The sequence below is a fragment of the Lepisosteus oculatus genome, chromosome 25 (assembly GCF_040954835.1).
Source record: "Lepisosteus oculatus isolate fLepOcu1 chromosome 25, fLepOcu1.hap2, whole genome shotgun sequence".
NCBI classification, from domain to species: domain Eukaryota; kingdom Metazoa; phylum Chordata; class Actinopteri; order Semionotiformes; family Lepisosteidae; genus Lepisosteus; species Lepisosteus oculatus.
In genome coordinates this window covers 12,351,982-12,377,774 of record NC_090720.1, presented here as the reverse complement: position 1 = coordinate 12,377,774, position 25,793 = coordinate 12,351,982, and the positions used below count along the sequence as shown (strand labels likewise).

At 42.1% G+C, this 25,793-nt stretch overlaps 1 protein-coding gene across 1 annotated transcript; it reads left to right on the top strand.

Annotated features, from left to right (window-relative positions):
* The first annotated feature begins 5,671 nt into the window (after positions 1 to 5,671).
* Positions 5,672 to 24,785, top strand: LOC102684764 (epithelial membrane protein 3). Its single transcript, XM_006641866.3, has 5 exons — positions 5,672 to 5,799; positions 13,638 to 13,758; positions 14,920 to 15,022; positions 15,707 to 15,847; positions 22,916 to 24,785. The coding sequence occupies exons 2-5, from the start codon at positions 13,681 to 13,683 to the stop codon at positions 23,092 to 23,094; spliced, it is 501 nt and encodes a 166-aa protein (XP_006641929.1). The 5' UTR covers positions 5,672 to 5,799; positions 13,638 to 13,680; the 3' UTR covers positions 23,095 to 24,785.
* Positions 24,786 to 25,793: the final 1,008 nt, after the last annotated feature.

Here is a 25,793-nt window from a genome sequence, read left to right as displayed (position 1 = left end):
GATCACGTGCTTTGTATCACAGGATGTTCTGAATCCCAAGTGAGAGTCTCTCTAACGATCCATGAGCTGGTTAGAAGAATATTGAGAAGTGTTTTATCAATACTCAAATGTAGTGCAATGCACTGCATACCTTCAGCACACTGCATACTCCATCACCTTTTTCAAATATGATCTTAATTGAGTTTCATTCCAACTCCAGAGCACACATTTGTGAGTGTTTGGCAGAATCTCTTCTCCATTATACCGGAGGAGACCTCATCAGGCCCTGGTGCTTTGTCTGACCTCCTGCAAAACGTCTTTAGTGTTTAGGATCAAGGCGTAAGTTTCCCTTTCAGGACATTGTGGGCTGGAGTCAACGGTCTCGTCTGTCACCAGGGATGAGATTAAAAAAAGCTCTGGAAGGAACATGTACTTGGTCCAGAGTTTCCACCAGCACACACGCTGTGCTCTATATCAATTCATCTGTGTTCTCTGTTAGCTTACATGTGAGGTATCCATCCATTTCCTCACCACTTTATCACATGCAGGGTGACGGGGAAGCTGAGCCTATCCTGGCTAGCAGCGGGCTCAAGGCAGGACAAACCCTGGGTAGGACGCTAGTCCATCACAGAAGTGAGGTATTCATTTTGTGGAAAATGAGCTCTTTGCTTCCTCTGCTACTGATACCACCTACTTTGAAAAATGAGATCGGTGCTCTTCAAATGTACTTGTGCATTGACTGCAAGATTGACATCTGGAGGTCTGAGCAAACAGCAGCCTCCGCAAATCCACGATAAAGCAATTGGTGTAATTATACGTTGCTATTGCTGGTTGCCTTTTCTTCTTCTGTGTTCATTTGCACACCAAACAACATCCAAAACTCATTTCTTTGCATTTCTTAAGCGCCCTCCACCTTTAGGATTGTGTGATTCTGTAATCACTGCTACAGGCCTTCACAGCAGCCCCCACAGGAGACAAAGAAAATAAACGTCTGCATCTATGAAGCATCTCATGGCACTGATGGCTTTGAGTGCGATAGCTGTAATCAACTGGGGGCAGGGTGACATAGTTGTCAAAATACCTCACATTTCTGTAGTAAAACAGAATGTAAATTAATGAGCAAAGTCGTGTGTGCTATGTCTGAGAAAGTATAAATTACTCATCCTATTGTATAACATAACAGAAGGCTTCCTGGGCAGTTCACGGATCTGTGCACAACAGGAGAGTGATGTGGGAGATAGTTGTAGTAGGTCTAATCGTTCCCTTGATATTAGAATTTAAAGTAAAATGTTTTAAACAATTCCTAGTAGGCAAAGGTCAGACATAAGACATCAGAGCACACTAAGACACTAAGACAATCCTGTGATTTCAACTGGCACTCCTTGATTTTCCCTGTTGACATAAATCACTCATTATAGCATAGTTTGATTTGAAAAACAAAATTTTTAAAACAAAGGTGCTGTCAGGAACTGTGTGGAATTGCAGTAATAAGCACAGATCTACAGAGCAGGATTTATCCGAATGGCTTGTATAGAATACAGAACATAGGGAAAACTCATTTTCATTTTACACACTGTTTTTGCCTGGCTAGGAGAGTTCACACCACTTTCCTAAGGTGATGTCATCCTTTCATCCATTTTATAACAGCTTTGTTGAATACAGGGTCATGGGGGAACTGGTGCCTTTCCCAGTAAGCAAAGGGGGCAAAGCAGGCTACACCCTGGATGGGACACCAGTATATCACCAGTACTGTATATCACAGGGCACACACACTCTCACACCAGGCCCGATTTTCCTATAAATCTATTAACTTTCCAGTATGTCTTTGGACTGTGGGAGAAAACCCACACAAACACAGGGTGAGCGAACAAACTCCACACAGATTATGGTAAGACATGTCTGCAAAAACAAAGCTTTTCACTGAGAACCTAAAGGCAAGAATTCTGTGTTAATGGTTGAATAATCGCAGTGCTGTGATGATTAGTGCGGCTGCCCTACAGTTTGTCCGGGGATGATTCTGGACTGGGGAGCCTTCTGTGCGGAGTTCTCCCCACAGTCCTGTGGAATTTCGACAGCTGCTTTGGTTTCCAAAGACGCCCTGGATAAGTTAGTCACTGCCCCTGAATCGTCCCTCTGTCTTTGCCTGCAGTCTGTCCAGAGTGCGATCCCACCTTGTACTCAGTGCCTCTGTGTTATTGTGACTGTTATGACCTTAAAAAATACGTCTAGGGTCCCACCAAAAGTCGCAACACAAAAGAATGCCTGAGAGATCGGACTTCCCCGAGAAAACAAATCAACTTTATGTTTCCAAAAAAAACCCCAGGGAGGCAGAGGTGCACATCTGTATTCCAACTGGGAGAGGAAAGACCAAAAGGAAAACAAAACCCCAACAAACTAACTGACTAAAAAAACAACAACTAGATAAGCTAGAACTGGAAAAAAAGGTGGTTGTGCTTAACAATGCGGTCGTACCAAAAAAAAAAGTCTTCCGCGTCATACCCATATCTACACTAATAACCTACCCAAACCAAAAGCAAAAACAGAAAAGCACACAACATGTCTTTCCCCCATCCCTAAAACACTCCACTCAACTAACCTCATTCACCATCCCAGATGGGTCTTCCCTTTTGCAGCCTCATTTTCCCCTTTGAAATGTTTCTGCCTCATTTGCTTAATATAGTAATTGGCAGCGCCTGGAGAAAAAGGAGAAAACAATAAGGGGGAAAAAAACTCTCCAACTGAGGACCGCAACAGTGACCATGAACAAGAATAACTAGCTTTATGATAATGAATGAAGCATTGTTCTTTACAATAGTGGACCATCTCTTTACTGTAATCCATCTAGTCAGCTGACGAAAAGCTTTGGTTCATGAAGGGAGCTAGGTGACATTTGCACCCCAAGAAGTCTCCCACCTTCGGGTGGTGCGGTGGCTCTGTGGCTAAGGATCTGCACCTGTGGCTGGAAGGTTCCCGGTTTGTATCCTGTGGCTGGCAGAGGAATCCTCCTTTGTTGGGCCCCTGAGCAAGGCCCTTAACCCCAACTGCTCCAGGGGCGCTGTATAAATGGCTGACCCTGCGCTCTGACCCCAAGCTTCTCTCTCCCTGTCTGTGTGTCTCATAGAGACAAATTCCTAATGCAAGAAATTATATATGGCCAATAAAGTGATCTTATCTTACACCTGGAGTCGGCCTTCTACAGTACATTGCAGGGTGAAATTAATCTGTACTTGGTCCTTACAGTCTCTAGTGAAGGCTTGTCTAATATTTCTTCTCTCCCTACCTTGAAGGTACAATATTTTTTCTATATTCTTTTTAAAAAACACCTAGCCCCACTGAGGTCATCCACTTCTTTCTGAAATTCACTCGCTGTTGGAAACATCCACCACACGTAAGATTTTGCTCAGTAGGACTGAATTATTTTTTATTTGCTGCTGATCTTTCTTTCTCCTTGTGATAACTGAAGACTGACTGAGCATAAAACAGCGACTGAGGTGGAACTGGCCAGAGCTACTGGCCACGCATGCACCAAAATGACAACTTTGTTACCACTATGTGATGCTATAGGTGTCCCTTCTGTCACAACAGTCATCAGATGGAAATCTTTATTCTCATAAGTTGTTTCTGTTTTGAAAGTGTTTTAAGTTTAATTTAGGATTATCAAACCTTTCTTTTCTTAGCTATTAAGGCAGCAATAGGCACTAGTTTTTTAATGCTCTGTCGTACTATGTTTGATACTTTTAACTATAATCGATTTTCAACTTTTCATCTTTTTGAGAAAACATGGGCTGTTTTCAGGTTCTCATTAAAGCAGGGGAAGAGACTGGCACCACGAGAAATCTTAAAACTGCCAAGTTTACAGAAAGACAGAGTCAGTTTTTTCAGAGGGTGAGTCAGTTTTTCATTCTCTAAATCCTTTTCCTATTAAAGTTATTATTTTTGTAATCCTAAATTGCCTGGCAATTCATATTCGTACAACTGCATTTTATATTATATATATTTTTATACATTTCATTTTTACAGTTTTCCAAAGACAAAGACAGACAAAAAATTGAAAAATTATTTCTTTAAAGTGTTCCAATTGCTTTCCTTACGATTTCTGCTGCACTGTGGGTGATGTGCTCAACATTAAAAGTATTATGAAAACAGACAGGATGAATGGAAATCAAGGTTAACAAAATTTAAAAAAGAATACCTTGTAAAGCAAAGGCTCCTGTTTGATGCAAAAGCTGGGCCTAACAGACCAGATATCACCAGTTCCTACCTGTGCTTATTATAGGCCATCACTCTGTGACCTTGACTCTCAAACAGTGCTCAAGTAGTCAGATTCTGCAGGAGCTGGCCAGGGTGTCCTCAGATTTGCACTGCTAGAGACAGTCCTGCAACTGGTCGGGTAATGTCGAGTTTTCAGTGTTATTGGTGATATCTTGCCTTTAATGCCACAGGTTGTTTGCGGATACTGTGTACTCAAGAATATTCTGAAAAGCTTTTGTTTTTCATCACCAAAATTGTATTCATTTAGAAATTTTGCTGCTGGAAAGAGGTTAGTGAGGACCTTGAGGTCCATGTGGGTCCTAATGCCCCAGTATAGTGACAGGGACACTATACTGTAAACAGGCGCCGTCCTTCGGATGAGACGTAAAACCAAGGTCCTAACTCTCCGTGGTCATTAAGAATCCCAGGGCGTTTCTCGAAAAGAGTAGGGGTGTAACCCCAGCATCCTGGCCAAATTTCCCATTGGCCTTTACCAATCATGGCCTCCTAATAATCTCCATCTCTGAACTGGCTCCAACACTCTGTTCTCCTCCCCACTGAGAGCTGGTGTGTGGGGAGCATTCTGGGACACTATGGCTGCTGTCGCATCATCCAGGTGGGGCTGCACACTGGTGGTGGTTGAGGGGAGTCCTCATTATCTGTAAAGCGCTTTGAGCGCAGTGTCCAGAAAACCGCTACGTAAGTGTAAACAATTATTTTATTTTTTTTCTGCGATGTGTGAAAGACACACCGGCCCTCCTAGCAACAATAACTGTCCTATAAGACACTGTAGACCGTCAGACAGGCCTCTCCATGAAGGCACAGCCTGACGAGAGGGTTTTTCAGTAGGGCTCTCCCCCACGTGGCACAGGGGCGTTGGCGGAAATGTCATTTTGGTAACTCCAGATGGGGAGAGTATAATTTAGGAACATAAAAAAAATGATGGAGGAGGAGGAGGGTGTGGGTGGGGCATAAAAAGCAAGAGAAAATGTAGAAACCTGACAGAAATAATGCACAACAAAACCAGGGAGCCCAGCAATGGTGCAGGAAGAGAGAAAAACTAGACTTTCTCTTTTCTCCTTTTCTGCTCTCCCTTCTTTTCCAGAGGCCTGGGCCGCGTCTCCACACAGCCTGCTCTTCAGGAACGCAGTTGCCCAGCAGATGTTTCTCCTCTGCTGGCTGGAAGCTGAGCGAGCTGGGCTGCTACGAATGTTTATGTGACCTTTTCATGTGGTGGCAGACCTTGGGCGGGTCTAGTTGAGTCATGCTGCAGTTTTACATTTGGACCTGGCTGAGGAACTCAGAGAGTGTGTGTGTGTGTGTTGGTGGGGGGAAGGCAGAGAGGGCTTCTGGAGAAAGGAAATGGGCGTTGAAAACGTCCTTCTAAAAAACACTCCTCAGTTTTCTCCTCCCTTTTCTCTGGAAGTAGAGGGGGTGGGAGAAAAAAGGGGGTGGGGGAGTGATGGGTAAGAGAAGGATAAGAGGGTGGAGAGAGGAGTTTTCTTCATACAACTCTGACTCCTCATTCACCGTACAGTACTTGTTGTCCTGGGAACTGCAGTTGAAAAGGTGAGGTGTTGTTATTCTTAAATGTGAAAGGCTTTCTGTAGCTGTTGAACGCTGGTTAACTGTAACTTAGCCCCTTTTTCTGGCTGATGGCTGTTCTCTGTATGTCCATTAAGTTTAGAAACTAGTTAACGTAGTTCACCATGTTGTTCACTTTCACAGAACTTTCCCTCTCCGTTTTTATTAAGGAAAAGGAACTTTCATTTGTGTTTATTCCTGGTAATGTTACTGTGTGCAAGGCTGAAAGCAGTCAGCTGCTTGTGTTAGGGATCTCTCCTACCTTGCTGTTTGTTGAATATGGCTGTTCTTTTCAGGCTGTTGGGATGAGACGACATCTCAGGCAGTGTGTGTCCTTCAGACTGCTGTCCTGTATGTGCCTGGTCTTGTTGAATGGCAGCAATGTGAGAAAGATGAATGGAGAAATTGTGTATCTGTGTGATGCTCTGTCCCCAAATCAGGTGCCTCAGGATTAAATCTGCAGTTATTGAATGTGGAAGTCTTCTTCATGCATGCGTCTTCAAAACTCAGGGAAAGTGGAGACTGTAGGGATTTTCAAGGTCTGTAATTTAGGAAGAAGTCAGTAATATTATCGATTGAATAGGAGAAATAACCCCACAAAGCCTAGTTTTAGGAGATCACATCAATGGTCATTTACATCTTCATCATAATCATCAACATCATCCTCATTTCCAGTCATTATCAATCCACTTCTAGATGAAGGTATCTTCCAGGATTTTCATTTCCAACATTTTTTATCAATTTTTTCCTTTCTGATTTTTAATTTCTTCGAATGACTCCAGAGCCTCTGTCATGAGTCTGCATTCTGTACTTGCTCGTGGAAGAATTATCGTGTGTATTGTAGTATGTGTGTTTCTGGGTGTGTACGTGTGTGGCTGAGGGATCTCTTAAAACTAGCAAGGTTGTTAGAAGGTTTTTGTGCCTTCACCCCATTTCACAAGACAACAGGGGATCTGCTAGTGAATTTTTTCCTGAATGTCTGAACTCCTGTGCATTGTATCATTTTGATATACCTAAGTGGTAACACTAGGTATCATTCAAAAAATTAACAAATCCCCTGTGTTTATCACTTGGTGCTGTACATAACTGAGGAAAACCTCTGCAGGAGTCATAGGTCTGGAATGTGACATATCTAACTATGAAATTTTAGGTTTTGTGATGGGGGATGTACAGTATGCGTCTACTTCACATATATACTGCAAACAGGTTTAGTTAACCTACAGTACGGAATAGTACCAACAGCTTCTGAAAGGACAGTAGGTTTTGTGGAGAACTCCATTCAGTCTAATTTTGAAAATCATTTTATTCTTAGGAAGGGAATCCCAGTCCTGGTTATAATGGATCACTGTGTCTGCTGGTGTTAATTCCAGTTGACCTCTTTAATTACTGGGGATAATTGCTCACTTTAAAGGAACAAGTAAGGGTTTATTCTATGGTGAAAAGAGAAGAAAAGAAACACACAGTTTCAACTGTGGAGCCTTCTTCGGGAGTGTGAAGAAGAAGGCTCCACACCCGAAACGTTGTGTTCCTTTTCTTCTCTTTTCAGCATAGAATAAACCCTTACTTGTTTCTTTGCAGCCTACGCAAGCTGACACAGTTACCTAGTTCAACTTCATTTAACAGATGTGTGTTAAACCTGTTAAACTTTTGGAAAATCATATCGCTTATAGCTTCTCAACATGCAGGTCTTTCAGTGGTCATTTTTCTACTTGCTTCGAAACGATTGCTCCTGGAATTAATTCTGACTAAAGATAATCAATTTGTGATGAACAGACATACTTAAGTTGGGAATGACAATTTTGACAGTCCCAAAATCCACGTTTGTTTCTCCACTTCTCCAGTAGTCCAACTGGATACATTTCAGGTAACTTGCCTGAATCAGGGGAAATCTGATCATCAGAAACCAGCCCAATTAGGGTTGATGGTGTTTACATATTCCCAGTCTCATTCACTGTAATTGATTAATTACATTCACAAGCCTAACATTGTAGGTACTGAACACAATTATAGAGGTAAGCTTCAGAAACTGCAATCATTTAACCTGCGAATACCATCTCAACTAGAACAAAAAGCTGAAAATACAGTGGTACCCCAGGAGCAAAATTAGGATCCCCTGCTTAAGTGGGTCACGGTGAGGGGGACAGGGCATAAGGTGTGTCTGGCACCCTGGATGGACACCAGTCCATTGCAAATCATTTGCTCCATTGCAGGTGAGCAAATCAGAAACGCCACTGGAAAATCATGTCTTTGAACTGTGAGAGAAACAGGGATACCCACAAATACCCCAGGAATACCTCATAAAACCTGAGGAGAACATGCAAACTCCACACAGACAGAGCCAGATTTAAACCCAGATCTCAGGAGCTATGAAGCAACTCTTCCGGACCATCTGTTGTGCGACAGTCATTTAGTTAAACCTGCACAATAGACAGAACCGGGATCACATTCAAACCAGCTTGTTGCAACCAATGTTTTTCTTGGACATGATCAAATCACTTTCAATAAGCACTTATCCGAATCAGGGTCACGATGTCCCAGAGTCTATCCCAGAAGCTCTGGGTGCATAGGGGAAAACACCCTGGACAGGATGCAGTCTATTGTAGGGCAGACAGACAAATACAGCAGACTCACACCAGGGCCAAATTCCCCAGTGTCATGGTTATCATCCCTCCTCTAGAGGGTGCTCCTAGCTTTTTGCTATTGATTTTAGTTTTAGTACTCCCAGCTGTGTCTATCCCCTTCTGCGTTATATAAGCCCTGCGTCTCTGCAAGATGGACGTCCGAAAGCCCGTCCAGCACCAGGCTTGGAGATAGCCTGAGGGCTTAGGCTTTCATCCCGACATCCTGAGCTCTGTGCCTGGGGCTCAGCGCGCCTGGTCCAGTAATGGTTTTATCTTCCGTGTTCCTGTCCTTGTTCCCCCATTCCCTGGATTTTAATGGTCTTTGTCTTGAATGGATCTCCCGGCTCTTCGATTACAGACTGCGCCCTGACTACCCCTTTGGACCTACCTGGACTTGGTTTCCCCTCGTGCACCAGATCACTGCTGTCACTGCCCCCTGTCTGTCAACCCAGATTAACCCTGCTGTGTTTTCCCCTGATGTCTGTCTCAAGTCTTAATGTAACAGGAGCCTGTCCTGACTCCCGTGTATTGTGTATTTAGGACCCTATGCAGACAGTTTAATCTGGAAAGAGACTGGAGAATGGGTACAGGAAAAACACGGTAAGGGGCAAGGGGGGAGCACAGGCAAACGAGTCCAAAACAGTCCAAATAGGAAAACTGGGGCGCAGTCCATGATCTAAAACCAGGAGATCCATCCAGAGACGACATGAAGAAAATCAGGGAATGGGGACATGGAACCAGGAACAAGAAAGTTTAAAAGAAGGGTAACGAGGCCAGTCGCTCCGAGCCCTGAACTCAGCTGGTCAGGGCGCCGTTCTGAAGCCTGTGCCCACAAGCCGCGGACGTGGGGAAACTTGATGCTAGGCGAGCCTTGGGGCGTCCATCTTCCAATGCAGAGCCCCAGTCTTCAGAGGCACGAAGTTTAAATAATATACAGGGAACAAGGGGCAGGTGAACGTGATATGAAATTAAAATACAAAAAGGGTCAGAATGCCCTCTAGAGGAGGGATGATGATCATGACACTTATTTGCACACTCCACAAGAGACCGACCTGGCTCCTGTGACATCCAGAAGCCAATTAACCCACCACTATGTCTTTGGACTGTGTTAGGAAACCCACAGGAACACAGGGAGAACATGCTAACTCCACACAGACAGCACCCCAGGAGTTGAACCCAGGCCCCCAGGGCTGTGATGCATCAGTGCTAACCACTGTACTACCATGGCACTGTGGGCTGCCCTTCATTTTACATTCTTTGTGAACTAAATCAAAGCTTTCTGTCTCTATAACTACAGTCCACACCAAAACCATCAGAAATGATATACTGTAGCATGAATTCTTTGACAGTAAAAATGCCCTTAAACGACATATAGCTAAAAGTAGTTAAACACATTTTCTAAATAATACCCTGAGAAAAAACAAAATCAAAAAAGCTCAAGTGTAGCTTGTCAGCTTATCATTCTAAACATGTCAGCATTTCCGCTACGCACTCAAACACAGCTCTGCAAGCTGCTGCCAAATTCAAGATTTTGATACACGAGAGGACCAGCGAATGCGACTTCAACATTGTATTTCTCTGATTACTATGTGTAGTACCTGCAGAGTTTAGAGGCATCCTTTCATTCATTTCCCTTTTGCTCTTTGGCAGCTCTGCTTTGAAACCTCTGGTAAATTATTGAGGAGTTGAACAAGTTTCAAAACAGTGCAATAGTTTTAGGTATAAAAGACAATTCAGTTCAACTACACCAAGTGTACTCCTTTCCAATCTGCCAAATGTAATCTTGGCAATGTTACTTTTCCATTATTTTCTCCAGACTTTGTTTTGAATGATCTTTTTTTTGCAACTCTTATAACCTTGATGTCATCCTGTTCTGTCTATTTTTATCATGCTTCCTCTTGTTGAGTGCTCATCAAACAGTCATTGTCCTTGCTGCCATGATTAGAAAGCAGGGCAATCACTGCACTTGAAAGAGTTAAGGCAATTGGCATCCTTTGCCTATTTGCACTACAGAGGGTGTGCAGCAGAATGAGACAATTTAATGCAGGTGTGAACATAAAAAAAATTCCTTTGTGAGCCCTTGCAACGAGTCTTTTGAAAATCCAATTTCTGAGATAAACAGTACCTCATTAATATATCCTTTACACCTCAAAATATTTTCATAGCTATTGGCAACTTAATAGAATAAAATAAAGATTGGTTACCAAAATAAAACCCATTTTCAAACAAGAGCACAGAAAGCCTGATGCAACTGCTGCAGCTCCTAGACCATAGGATAGCTCTGACCACTGGATCCGAAAGTATGGACATACCTCCGGGAAAAGCTGAGGTTGCTGCTGGAAGAGGTGTTAGTGGGGCCAGTAGTGGGCACTTATCCTGCAGGCTGTTTGGGTCCTAATGCCCCAGTATAGTGACAGGGACGCTATACTGTAAAAAAGGCTCTGTCCTTCGAATGAGACGTGAAACACAGGTCCTGTTTCTCCTTGGTCATTAAAAATCCCAGGGCGTTTCTTGAAAAGCGTAGGGGTGTAACCCTGGCATCCTGGCCAAATTTCCCATTGGCCCTTAACAATCATGGCCTCCTAATGATCCCCATCTCTGAATTGGCTTCATTACTCTGCGCTTCTTCCCACTGATAGCTGATGTGTAGTGAGCGTTCTGTGGATGCCGCTACACATTGGTGGTGGTGGAGTGGATAATGAAGCTGATATGCCTTATATCTTCTTATACGCACATAATAATTGTGTTAGAGAGTAGATATTAGGCATTAGTCAGTTGGAAACCTTGGAGACCGAAATTAATGGACACTTTCTTCTAGTTCAGCCCATCTTTGGGTTCTGGATTCCTTATCTGCTGCTTGATCTGGTGATATAGGATGTTGTTTGACTGCTATTAAAGCAGGCAAAAAATTCAGACTTGATTATTTCCTGAAGCTCTACCATACATATCTTTTTGCAGTTATACTATTTTGAGCCCAGCCAGAATCAGAATAGAGATGTGCTCTTTGTTTTGTTCTTTTTTAAATGAAGGTAAATGTAAATTGACAATTAGCATTTCTGGTGAACATCTTCTTCGGTGGGGTGGCAGGGTGTTGCAGTGGTTAGCATTGCTGCCTTGCAGTGCTGGGATCCTGGGTTCAGGCCAGACCTTTGGTGCTGTCTGTGTGGAGTTTGTATGTTCTCCCTGTGTTTGCATGGACTTCCTCCGGGTGCTCCTGCTTCCTCTCACTGTCCAAAAACAATCAGGTAGGAAAATGGGCTTCTGGGAAAATTGGCCCTGGTGCGTGTGTATCGGTGTAGCCCTGTGATGTACTGGCGTCCTGTCCACGGTGTACCCTGCCTTGATCCTGTTGCTTGCTGGGATAGGCTTTAGCTCCCCCTACGACCCTGAATTGAATAAAGTGGTTAGAAATTGGATGGATGGATGGATCTTCTTCTGGCAGTCAGTCATGCTAACAGATTAGCTGTCAGTCATGAAAACGGGTCCTGAGACATGGTCAGACAAATTTTGTCCACGGAAATCATGTGGTCAGATGTCTTCCGAATGCAAAGTTAAGGCTGCAGGAATTGAAAGCAGATGGAATCACAAATATTCCCTACCAGACAGCCAAAGAATGTAAAAATGATTGCTGATATCTCCCAGACAGAACAACGTGCCCTTTTCATTTAAAAGCAGGTACTTATTTTTCTTAAACGAAAGAGTGGGGACTGGAGTAGAGTGTTAAATAAATTAATCTCGCTGTGCTTTTACAGAAGTGCTGTGGTATTATTTAGAAAATTCCCTTGGCCTTCCAACAAGAACAGTGCTAGCTAAGCTCTGCCACTTCACACAACAAAGTATTGAGTTATTAATCAAAAGAACTTGGCCTGTACTGTACACTTACGCAACAGCACAATGAAAATGTCTGAGCTTAATTCTGGAAGAAATATTCAGAGACTGCTGTGAGTTATCATTGTCTCCTATCCATACAATTTGACATTGTGTTGAAGGTACTATAACTGCCAAGTCACAGCATTATAGAATGCTCTGTTCCTTACATAAGCATAATGCAGTTATAATAATAATAAAAAACTGTTTTATATAGCGCCTTTAAAGGTGGCATCTCAAAGCGCTTTACAGGATGACAACAACAATAGATAAGAAGAATACACAAGATAAAACACAATTACAATATATAGAGGAGACCGTGGATGGTGGTACTAAGAAGAGCAGAGGGGTGAAGAATGGAACCAGTTCAGTAAAGGCTTTTCTGAAGAAGAGGGCTTTGAGTCTGGATTTGAAGGAGTTTAGAGAAGGTTACTCTCCGGTATCCTTGGGGAGAGAGTTCCAGAGCTTGGGGGCATAACAGGAGAAGGCCCTGTCACCCATACAATGTAGACGGGCTTGGGGGACAGTAAGGAGAGCAGAATTAGAAGAGCGAAGGTTGCGAGGTGGGGAGTAGGGCGATAATAGTTCAGACAGGTACTGTGGTGCCAAGCCATGCAGAGCCTTACAGGTGAGCATGCGGATTTGAAAGTCTACACAGAATTTGATCAGAAGCCAGTGCAAGGACTCCAGGATAGAAGTAATATGAACACTTGCACTAGACCTGGTCACGATTCTGATTCTGTTATATGTTTTCACTTTGCTGGCACTAATTGTTTAGCTTTCTACCCCCAAAACTGGTACCACTACAGTAATCTGTGCTGTAAAGAGAGGACAAGACAAGAAAGACTTGTGCAGATGCCACACTGACAAACCCTGTCAAAGATGTTAATTCTTTGACAAAATGCAAGCTCCACAGAGCTTTACAGGAGAATGAGCACCATCTGGTGGTCACTGACATCACTGCAAGCTCACAGGCACCAGCGGGATACAGGAGTCCCTGCTGCAGAGCAACTGACAGAAAGGTTTGCTCACTTGAGCCCACCTTCCCCAAGCAGAACCCAGACCCTTATTCACACTTTCAGAGTCCTGGTGACATGCCTGGTAACCTGGACTCCAGCAGGGCTCAGTGTGAGCTCAGGATGAGCACCGCTGATCCTGGCTGAGCTGTCTGGGAGCTCACACATGACCTTATAAACTAGTTTACAGATCTGCAACTATTACTCTTACTACAACTGCACTTTCATACCATCTTCTGTCCCCATGTCGCGAAGTGTTGCCCAGGCACCGAGTGCCGTAACTCAGCAATGCCAATCATGGCTCTGTGTTTGCCTTTAGGTCCTGCTGCCTGTGACTTGGGAGAGACAGAGCTGGTGTTCCAATGGCTGTCCTGTTGATCTCTGTGACTCTGCTGCATCTCATCACCCTGACCATGCTCTTCATAGCCACCATGGAGAAGGTGAGACTGCACCCTGAGAGGTCAGGGGAGTGTTACAGGCCAGTTAAAATCTACAGACCCCAAGATATTAGAGTTACAAAATGTAAGTGTGGGGCTTTATAATAAAAGCAGGGAAAACTGTAGAAAAGCCTGGTAAAATGAAGTAAAGCACAGCAAGATAGAGGAAGTGTGATAAAGCAAATTAAAAGCACCAATAAGCATGGATAAATTACAAGCATGCCATTCCTGTTCACTGTGATAAACCTTCATGCGGTGTAAAGCTGTAGTTTGCTTTTTTACATTTTATAAACAAAAACAAGAAAGAGAACACGTATCACCCCTGTTTTGAAAGAACTTCACTGGTTACCTGTATTATCTAGGATAGATTTTAAAGTTGTTTTACTTGTTTTTAAAGCCTTAAACAGCTTAGCGCCCTAGTACCTTACTGAATGTCTGTCTTTATATGTTCCTATACGTGACCATAGATCTGCACATACCACGTGTCAAAAACAGAAAGAGTGGAGAGGCCTCTTTCTGTTTTTGTGCTCCTAAATTATGGAACACACTACCACTTTTTATTAGGTAGTCAAGCCCGGTACATTCTTTTAAAAAACATTTTTAATTTAGCTTTTAGTTAAAATGGTTCTTTGTTCTTTCTACTTACCTTTTATTGTTCTTATTTTATTATGACCTTCTTAATTTTTTATTTCTTTCTTTTTCAAGCATAAATGGACATTTGTTGTTTTCCTTTACAAATGAAAGTATGTCTCTTAATTTTAATATTTAATTTTTTGCACTTGGTTTGTAAAGCACTTTGAGCTACTGTTTGTATGAAAGGTGCTCTAAAAATAGTTTATTATCATGGCTTTCTCAAAGCAGATCTACACTCAACCACACATTTTCTTTAGCAAGTTGAAGGGAACAGTATTACACAGAAAGGGTTGAAAACAATACAGATGGAGTGTGTATTACACTGATGCAATAAATTATACAGTGAAGTCAAATTGCAACACAGCAATGACAGTTAAGGAGGTGAAATACTGGAGCCATGAGTATGTAGCAGTACAAATAGCTCAACCAATGGTGCTTGGATTTTATAATATTTTGTTTTCTAGACTTTCTATTGACTCCTCATGGCTGTGAAAACTTTGTGTAAGTCTCTCTCCTTCTCTGTCCACTCAGGCTTGGTGGGTCTTGACAGATGTAGAGAACTCTGATCTGTGGTACAACTGCGAGTTTGATAATACTACTGGATCTTGGGTGTGTTTCTCTACTGGAGACAATGGTAAATATGCCCATATTCATCTCGGTCATCCTTAATTGTAAGGTTGTCAAGAGCTGATGTCCACAGATCTTAGTCTTTGGCAGGACCTTGCCTCTGGCCTGATGGTAGTCCTAACAGAGGTTTGCTTCTCAATCAGAGCAGTTGAACAGGAAGTATAACAGTAAATTCATGGGCAATTTAAGTAATAAATACAGCACTGCACCTAAAACAACCTTATTCAGGCATTTATTAAATTAAATACTTTTTGTTGAAACTTACCTTTTTGTAGCTGTTCAAAATGGACTTTGATTCACATCATAGCAAGAGTTACCTCAACTGGTCTGAGGCATTATTTCTTCACTTGGGGGTGCTGTCTGGGTGGAGCATGCATGTTCTGTTTTTGCATAGGCAATGATCAAGCGCTCACTTTTTCTCCCACCCTCCAGACACATGCTTTCCAGGGTAACAGATGTTTCTCTTATCTGTGTGCCTTTGTGGTCATGTTGTGCACCATGCAAATGTCAGTTCCATACCCTAGATGGGTAGCATATTACATTTACAGACCCGGCGATCTTATGACTTGGGATAGACACTGGGCTGTGGCATTCTCACAGGAATAAGCAGTTTTCTGATGACAGGTGGATGGATGTGGCCATTCTCTCTGTGGGCCTTGTTGTTACTCATCTGCTGCTTCTTCTCTCCCAGACTGGCTGCAGGCTGTCCAGGCCCTGATGGTTCTCTCCGTCATCTTCTGCTTCATTTCCTTCCTCGTCTTCCTAGGGCAGCTCTTCACACTCAACAAAGGGGACCTGTTCTACTTCACTGGCCTGTGCCAGGTGCTCGCAGGTATAGACCGACAGCCCCACGACTTGAAACACACAAAGCACGGGCAAGCTCATCGGCACCAAGTTGTCACCTTTCCTTTTGATTAACGAGCCTTCTGCCCAGCCCCGAATTGACCCTTTCCCACTGGAAAAATCGGTCAACCCAAGTGATTTTCCGCTCAGTTCCCTGTCATTGGCTTGCTGGATCTATTGCCACAAAACCCTTGTCTGTCCTTCGCAGCAGTGGAAATGAGAGGCACTCCACCAGGGGTTTGAAGCTACCTTCCTAGTCAGCCTTGTGTCTGCTAAATAACAAACAATGTCAAATAAACAATCTGACAAATTGTTTTCTTAGTCAGACATAAACAAGATGTTACTTAAGGGCTTTTAAAGCTGATGACTCAAAGAACTCACTTCACTAAAGGTACAGCAGTTTGTTTTAAAACATCTCAGAGCTAAGTAACAAGTAGAGTGCTACACTATAACACATCTGGTTAAATAATTAGACCCACAATGTAATTGAGAGCTCAATTTGGGAAAAATCCAGAGGACACTAATCCCTCCAGAAACTGAGTCTGCCCCCTCTGAAGTAGACTATAGAAACCTTTTCCACAGAACTAAAGCCTTAGACATTTTTATACAAATCCTCTGCTGTTCATTCGATTATGAACCATTTCTGTTACGCATGACCCCCTGTGCAAACGGGAGGATGGACCCTATGTAGTACCTCAGGGAGTCAAGAGGCAAGAAGGTAGCTTCCAAAGTAAACGAGGGCTAGACAAGAGACCTGGTCAAAGGCAAGTTCCATGGTTCATATCAAGAAAAGTCAAGAGCCAGTTCAGAAAACAAAGGGAAGGTACTGTAGGCACTCCAAAGAACAACCAATACCAGGCCAAGAGCTGAGGCCTCTGGAGGGTTTAAGTGTTGTGAGAGGAGGAAGGTGCGCTGAATGATGGCTGATTGGCAGGAGCGGTGTCGTTTGGCAGAAGTGCTCGGGGCTGGAGTGTGATTCGCACGAGTGCGCTACAGTACCATGTTGGAACGTGGTGGGATGAGGGCGTGACAATTTGAGCACAAGGTTACAGAGCTATGGATGGTAGGAGATCCATCAAAATCCCTAGTTTTGCTCAGTAACACACACATTCAGGCATGGACTGTACAAGATTGGTTATAAATTAATCTTTCTGTTAAGAGCCAAACAAATGGTAATGGAGAACACGTCAAATATTTTTTTATCAGGCTTGTTTTAAATACTTTTTTCCTTATTTATTTTGTAAGCGACTCTATCGAAAGTGGCATACAGTAATCATAGCTTAGTTTCACAAATTTGAGGTAATTGTAGCCAAGTTTCAAAGTCCAACACATAGAGTGACAATAACAAAACTTTTTCACACCTAAATCTAACAAAACAATGAATATAATACAATGTGACAGAAGGACTGGTATATCAGATCAACAGCATGATAATTAAGTAAGATGACGAAAAACATTGGGGCAGCATAGTGATGTAGTGATTAGAGTTACTACCTAACAGCTGTAGGATCCTGAGTTTGATTTAGGCTTAGGCACGTTCTGTACGGAGCTTGCACGTTCTTTCAACGACTGTGTGTTTTTTCCAAGCATTCTGTTAAAGACATGATGTAATAATGTAATAATAATAATGTAATAATGTTTAATGATGTGTTTATCTGAAGCTAAGCAGGTGTGAGCCTGGTCAGTACCTGGATAGATAGATACTTTATTGATATCGTGAGGGAAATTGCAGTGCAACAGCAGCTTAACACACACAACACAGCCACAGTGTAACGAATTATATAATAATAGTACAATACATACAATACAAGACAAGAGTTACTCACAGTCCGGACACACAAGAGGAAACTAGAATAGAACAGTACACAGAAAATCGTATCACACGTATGGGAGACCTCCTGGGAAAAACTAAGGTTGCTGCTGGAAGAGGCGTTAGTGGGGCCAGCAGGGGGCGCTAATCCTGCGGCTCATGTGGGTCCTAATGCCCCAGTATAGTGATGGGGACACTATACTGTAAACAGGCGCCGTCCTTCGGATGAGATGTAAAACCGAGGTCCTGATTACCAGGGTGTTTCTCGAAAAGAGTAGGGGTGTACCCCGGCATCCTGGCCAAATTTCCCATCGGCCTTTATCAATCATGGCCTCCTAACAATCCCCCTCTACAAATTGGCTTAATTACTCTGCTCTCCTCCCCACTAATCGTTAATGTGTGGTGAGTGTTCTGGCGCACTTTGGCTGCCGTCGCATCATCCAGGTGGGGCTGCACATTGGTGGTGGTGGAGGGGATCCCCATTGCCTTTTAAAGCGCTTTGAGTGGAGTGTCCAGAAAAGCACTATATAAATGTAAGCTATTATTATTATTATTATTATTATTATTATTATTATTATTATTATTATATGGACTGGTGTTTCTACATTGTGTGTGCCCTGCAATGCACTAGGGTCCTGTCCAGTTTGTAGTCTCAACTTCAGGGCTGTTGAACATCAGAGCATTCCAACAAATTAGTGTGAAATAGGACAGCTATAAGCTGCACAAGTGGTAAAAGCACTGTGCTTTGACTCAGTCCTGGCCTGTGACAGACTCCCTTCATGGTCAGATCTGAGTATATTTCATTCGCCTGTGGCAGAGAATCTGTGAACTCTCAGAATATTGAATCTCTCTTCTTTTACTGTATGATGTATTAAGAATCATTACAATAATTCTATATTAACAACACATTGAAATTTATTCATTCATTTTGTTTTTTATAAACAATTTTATTAATCTCATATTTATCTCACATTTCAGAAATATTTAACTTATTTTGTTTAGTTTCATTTTTGAAGATCCAAAGAGTTGTAGCATTTGTTTTGATAGAATACAAGGAGGGTTTTCAGTTTCAACCTTGAACATACTTAATCTTTGAGTGGAGTGTCCAGAAAAGCGCTATATAAGTGTAAGCAATTATTATTATTATTATTATTAATAATTAATATATGTTCAGTGTGTCAAGTGCTCACAGTATTTATTCCAAAACAAATGATAGATATTAAACGAACACCAGTTGCACATCTATAGTAATGATAATAGTCAAAATAATTCCTGTGCATTTGTGCATTTATTTTATAGCACATCCTTACAAAGCTAATTTAATTTGTAATTCATAGTTCTGATGGTTTATATATGCATAGATATTTTAAAATGTAAGTGAAACAATAAAGACAAAAATACATATATGCTGAATTTGTCAAATTTAATACAAGGCTACAAAAATAAAGGAAGATCTAGCTCTTGATTAACTGTTTCTAAACTGTAGGAGATTGTACCCTAGAGAGTATTGACACACAGATACAAATTGCACAGACATATACTGCAGGTTAAGCTCCTACCATTACCAAGAACCTTGCAGATCTACAGACAAGCTCAGGGCACCAGACCCACCTCTACATACAAATAGACCACAATGAGAAATTCCCATATTCCCCAATCACACAATTCACAGCCAGTGAACAGTTTGTAATAGGTGAATGATTCCAGTGATTTACTAGACGTTAGTGGCCGTCTCTGTAGTACCCTCTAGTGGCGGCCTTTAATCAGTGCAGCCAAAGGCTCCACTCGGCCAGGGCAGGCCATGGCTCCTCCTTACATTTACTACTAGGGTATAATTTTCTGTTAACTTTTCTCAGATGCACCCAGATCAGCCGAGCCAGGGATGAATGGATTTAATTTTAAAACCTGCAGCACTAGTCACAGCCCGCTGACTCAGGTTTTAGGCAGCTGTGTGGTTTTGTTCTGTATTATTTCAGCCCAGAGCCCCTACACGCCCGTCACTTTCACAGGGCCGGTCAAAGCAGGCCGTCATCGTTCTGAGGATAACAACGACCCTCCGGTCTGGGCCGAAACAGCCCAAACTGGCAAATGGAAAACCTAAGACCCAAACAACGGCAATGAGTATCGGGATAAAAGCTGCAAGAAATCCAAGCCAAAAGAAAGAGCCAGCAGGAAATGCCAATGGCGTGAGGTCTGTGGGACTGGCTGCTCCTGCCTCAGGGTGGAGCTCCAGATTCCCTGCGTGCCAGTCAGCTCCAGTCAATGACACTGCAGGGGCAGAAACAGCAAACACCCAACAATGTACTCTAGGTGCTGTGTGAATGCATCACCTCCTACTTATTATTATTATCGATAATAATAATAATAATAATAATAATAATAATAATAATAATAATAAGTAGTAGTAGTAGTAGTAGTAGTTCAGGTGGGTAGCTGCGTCAGCATGCGTAGCTTGCAAGGGAACAAGTAATAGGTTTATTCCATTCTGAAAAGAGAAAAAAGAAAACACAACGTTTTGGCCGTGGAGCCTTCTTCAGGTGTGAGAAAGATAGGGCAGTAAGCAAAGGTAATGTAGCTTCGTCATGACGAAGAGATCTAGAAAAAGATTTGGAGGAAGGCATAGTGGGTCATAATAATAATAATTGTTTATACTTATATAGCGCTTTCCTGGACACTCCATTCAAAGCGCTTTATAGGTAATGGGGACTCCCCTCCACCACCACCAGTGTGCAGCCCCACCTGGATGATGCGACGGCAGCCATAGTGCTCCAGAACGCTCCCCACACACCAGCTCTCAGTTGTGAGGAGAACAGAGTGATGAAGCCAGTTCATAGATGGGGATTATTAGGAGGCCATGACTGGTAAAGGCCAGGGCGAAATTTGGCCAGGACACTGGGGTAACACCCCTACTCTTTTTGAGAAATGCCCTGGGATTTTTAAGGAACAGGGTTTTACATCTTATCCAAAGGAAAGAAGATTTTTACAGTTTAGTATCCCCATCACTATACTGGGGCATTAGGACCCACACAGACCGCAGAGTGAATGCCCCCTGTTGGCCCCACTAACACCTCTTCCAGCAGCAACCTTAGTTTTTCCCAGGAGGTCACTCATCCAGGTCCAGGCCAGGCTCACACCTGCTGAGATTCAGTGGGCTGCCAGCTGTGAGCTGCAGGGTGATATATCTGCTGCCTATATCTCTTTACTGTTTACCTACTAGAAAGAAAGTTTGAACGTGCAGGTCAGTCAGCCTTCTGAGTGCTTACTGATCCAAGAGTCCCTTGGATCATATTGTAACATACTTGTTTCAAAAATGTATTTCATTTTCACATTTAAACAGAAAGACGCTTTATAAGAATCAAACTGATTGATGGAACATGGCTGGGCAATTTGTTCCTGGTTTCTGCCAGCATGTACATGAAGATTTACATCCTGACCCACTTTGTTTTAGTGTCCACTTGAGTACATATCTGTGTGGACATTTTTCAAGGCCTTGGTTCCATTTCATCTTTGGGTTTGGAATTCTGGCACTTTAGTAAATTAAAAAAATGCAGAATAATTCTAATTTCTGGATGATAATCTGCCATCATTGGTAATCTCAGTTTTACGTCTATGACATGCTGGAGAATAAGACTGGTGATAGTTTGATTTGGACAAACAGAGCCATTGGTGAGATGTGAACACATTCTCTACAGTTTTTAGCATCACAAGACAAAGTCAGATAGGGTGTTATTTTCAGTCAGATTAAATCCAGACATGTTCTTTGTAAAGCATATGACAGATGAAGGGTGGCAGAAACATCAACATTCCTGCCCTGTAGTGCTGGGGTTCTGGGTTCAATTCCAGACCTGGGATGCTGTCTGTGTGCAGTTGTATATTCTCCCTGTGTTCACATGTGTTTCCTCTAGGAGCTCTGGTTTCCTCCCACAGTATAAAGACACACTGGAAAGTTAATAGACTTCTAAGAAAATTGGACCTGGTGTCAGAGTGCGGGTGCCCTGTAATGAATTGGCGTCCAATCCAGGGTGTAGCCTGCCCTGTGCCTGTTGCTTGCTGCGATAAAGTGGTTAGAAAAAGAAAGGAAGGATGATGGATGAACTTTATTGTTTCCTTGGCATATAAACAGAATTTCACGATTAAAATACAATGAAACAGGACATCAAGGAGGAAAAGAAGTGTGTCTGTCTTGTATTTGTAAACCTACGCATAGTTAAATTGTTTTAACAATTCTTGGATTCATAGTGGTCTCCCTTTCATAATTGTAGTGTTGACAGTACAAAGTAAAAAATGTTCAGTTTTTTACTGTGTTTCCTGAAAAAGGATATTAATAAGCACATATCACATAACAAAACAATACTGCTATTTGAAATAATGCGCATCCTATTTATATATTGTTTGAGAAACTTTGTGAGTATTTATAACACACATACCACTGTCATTATTTCCCAGCTAAAAGATATTCCTGTTGTTCCTGTCAAGTTTATAAAACTTTTGCTCTACGCTTAAGTTTAATAATAGTTTAATAATATATTTTAGCTGGGAAACAATGACAGTGGTATGTGTGTTAAAAATATTCACAGTGTGCCTGCTTCTGCAGTGCTGCAGGCCTTCTAGTCCTCTCTGTTACAACAGTTCATTTGCCTACAAGCTGTACTGTCAGCAGAGCATAAACCAACCCTTTCCTAAATGTGTCACAGTTTTCAAACTGCAGGATCTAAAAAAAAATAGAGCTGAGATCTTAACGCATGGAAAGTTGCTATTCTGTGCACATTTCATGATTCTGGCTGCATCTTGTTTTACTTGTCGCTAAAGATCTACCCAGAATTCTGGGTGGCATTATTTTTCTCTTCCACTTCAGGGTGCCAGAGCCTATCCTGGCAAGCCATAGGTGTAAGGCAAGGCTCACCCTGGACAGGATTCCAGTACATCGCAGGGCCCACACAGACACACTCACACCAGAGCCAATTTTCTCAGGAATCATTTAAAATGCCAGCATGTCTTCGGACTGTGGAAGGAAGCTGGGGCACCTGGAGGAAGCCCACAAGAATGCAGGGAGAACATACAGACTCCACACAGGCAATACCCCAGGTCTGGAATTGATCTGAGGACCCCAGCTCTGTGAGGCAGCAATGCTACCACTGCCACCCACTCATTTTCAATTTAAACCTAGAGCTCACATATAAACAACGGGTCTGTAAATGCAGAAGAATTGCTATAAACCCCACTGCGTTCTTTTCTCCTTCGTGTCAGGTCTCACGGATTTCTCAGCGGCCCTCATCTACACCGTCCACCACGAGGAGATCCTGCGGGACAGCAGGAAACGTCCGGACGGCGGCCATTTCGGATACTGTTTTGTCCTGGCCTGGCTGTGCGTGCCGCTGCTGCTCTGTGGAGGAGTGATGTACTTCCATCTGCGGAAGAAAGAGTGAGCCCAGGCGCCCACCAGAGAGAAGACAAGTGCCACTGTGTAAATGTCTAATGTGAGACCCATGTATATTGACAGAGCCCTGTTTTGTATTATACCCATAAGCATTTTGTATACTTTTATTTTTTCCCAAATTTACTACAGGTTATTTTCTACACAAGAATATAAACTAGTGATATGCATTTACTCTGTTATAGCATAGTTCATGTTTTTTTCAGGTCTGAGCATGTAAAGCAGATATATTCTTTAGAACCAGCCCTAGGCTGAAAGATTTCATGTGAGCTTAGATCTTGATCCCCGTCTACTGCTTCTATTTTCTATTAACAGATTTTGAGCCAAAGATGTTCATAAATGAGCATGTAAAACCCCAAACACTTAAGCCTTCTTTAAGTGTTGTGTGAATTTGGAACAAGCCACCAAGTGGGGAAGAAGCCTTCACAACAATGAGCTTCAATCTCTGTACAGTATGTGCAATCTCTGTGCAATGTCTGGTTCAGGTTGGATAAAAAAACACTGTGGTTCAGTAAGAGTTTCCACATTCCACATTTCCACAGTTTTAAAATGTACAAAGTCACAATATAGAAAAAAATTACAGTAGTTAATTGTTGTGATACATATGGTAGTACAGTACTGTGATACACTACCAGCAATGACAGCTTAGTTGAGTTCATTCCTTTTGCTGGGGTACTGCAGTCACAAAACTAGGCTGAAAGATCTCACTGACCTCAGACAAAGGCTGATTGGACTGCGGCCTGCAAGGTTTTGAAAGAAATAAATTGCCAACACTTGCTTGTCTTTTCTTACAAAACCTTTACTGAGCCATATTGCTGCATCTACAACAACAGATGGGGGTAACAGGGTTTTGCCCGCAGGTTTTGCTACAGGGAATAACTCACCTGCCTGCACCTCTGCTGTGGCTGGAAGGTCTGGAATGCAGGGGCTGAAGGCTGAGAGCTGAGCTGAGATTAGGTGTTTGAAATCCTCAGGGAGTAAATGAAGGTTACAGAAAAGAGTGGCTTTGATCTCTGTAGAGGACAGTATTCGCCTGAGGAAAGTTGTAAAAAGGCTCAACAGCAACTTAAAATCCTTTTTTTTGTTCACTTTTCACCTCATATCATATTATCTAAAGCAGAGGGCTATAGTATCTTCTACGTTTTAGTCCAGCTGAGCTTGCATTTACCTAGTTCTGTCATTAATTCAGTTCGATTTCTATTCTTTGGATCCTTGGAGTTATTTTAAGCTTTTGACAACACAATGTGAGAAATAACTTGAAATCACCAGCTTCATAGGCGCTCATAATGACAAAGATTCTGTTCAATCAAAAGCTCAATTTAGCAATTAGAAGCACAGCTGGTTCCTGGGACCAGGACTGGACAGCCGTCCTGGAGACACAGGGCTGGATATACAGTAGAAAGACATTTTCACCCATGTCAGAATTGTAGCACTTTTCTGAATAAGGAAAAACAAACTCATCACACAGCTTCAGAAAGTAATCTTTACACAGCATTTAACAATGCCAGAATTAACATCCTACTGTATATCCTAGCATCCATTACAGCACATTACAGCTCCATGTCTAGTGTTCATATTATGTGTACAAATATATTATACACATGCTCTCCTATAAAAAATCATGCTCTCTTGAATGTTTACTGTTTTGAAGGACGATTTTGTAAATAAATAAAGCTATTTCTATAGTCGTTTATTTTAATGCAACATATTTTCTTATCATGTATAAAGTATTATATTGTAAACCAATTATGAAAAGATAACATTTACAGATGAGTCATGTTTCCTCATACTTTTAGAAGTCATGATGTTTTCTGACCATTACAATAATAAATATTAGCCTTTCGCTGTTTGATATTATATTAAAGGATATTAAAATGAACTTTGTGGGCTGATTGCTAAACTGTCTCTTAACAGGTAACACGTCTGTATAGAGGCTGCTAATTCACCTATAAACCCTTTATATCCTGTAATACATTAATAGTTTAAACAATAAGTGACTATAATGATTAACTGTATTTATAGTAATTGAAGTTGGATATTTGTCATTTACAAATAGTTTATTAAAGGCTGCTTAATGGTTATGTGATGTGCATATCCCAAAATAAAGTGTATTTACAATAAGATAATCTGAAACATTTTGCTATATTAACCTGCAATAAAGCTTGACAGTAAACTGAGGTACACAAATGAAGTTTGTGTACATTATTTAAAGGCTACACAAATATCTGCAAAATTAGTGTTTACCTTCACAGCTCCTTTTAGAAAGTTAGAATGTTTTTCCACCTTGAGCTCTGTCCTGTCCAGAACAGTACAGAAGGGCAGAAACACGATTGATTAAATAATAAATATCTGTAAATGCACTGTGGTGCAGTGACCAGCTGTGCTGCCTCGCAGTGCTGGGGCCCTGGGTTCAATTCCACCTGTGTGCTTGAATGCTACCTGTTCCTCACTGCTCTTTCCATCACTACTGTGCGTTAAGAGAGATACATTATACACCTCCAACGTAGCTGCTTCAACAAGAGCAGCCTTTTTCAATCCACTCTACAATTTGTCTGTGTGGAGTCTGTATGTTCTCCCCAAGTTCGCATGGGTTCCAGTTTCCTCCCACAGTACAAAGACAAGGTGGTAAGTAAATGAAGTAAATGGTGCCTGCCTGTCCTGCGATGCACTAGTGTCCCATCCAGGGTCTAT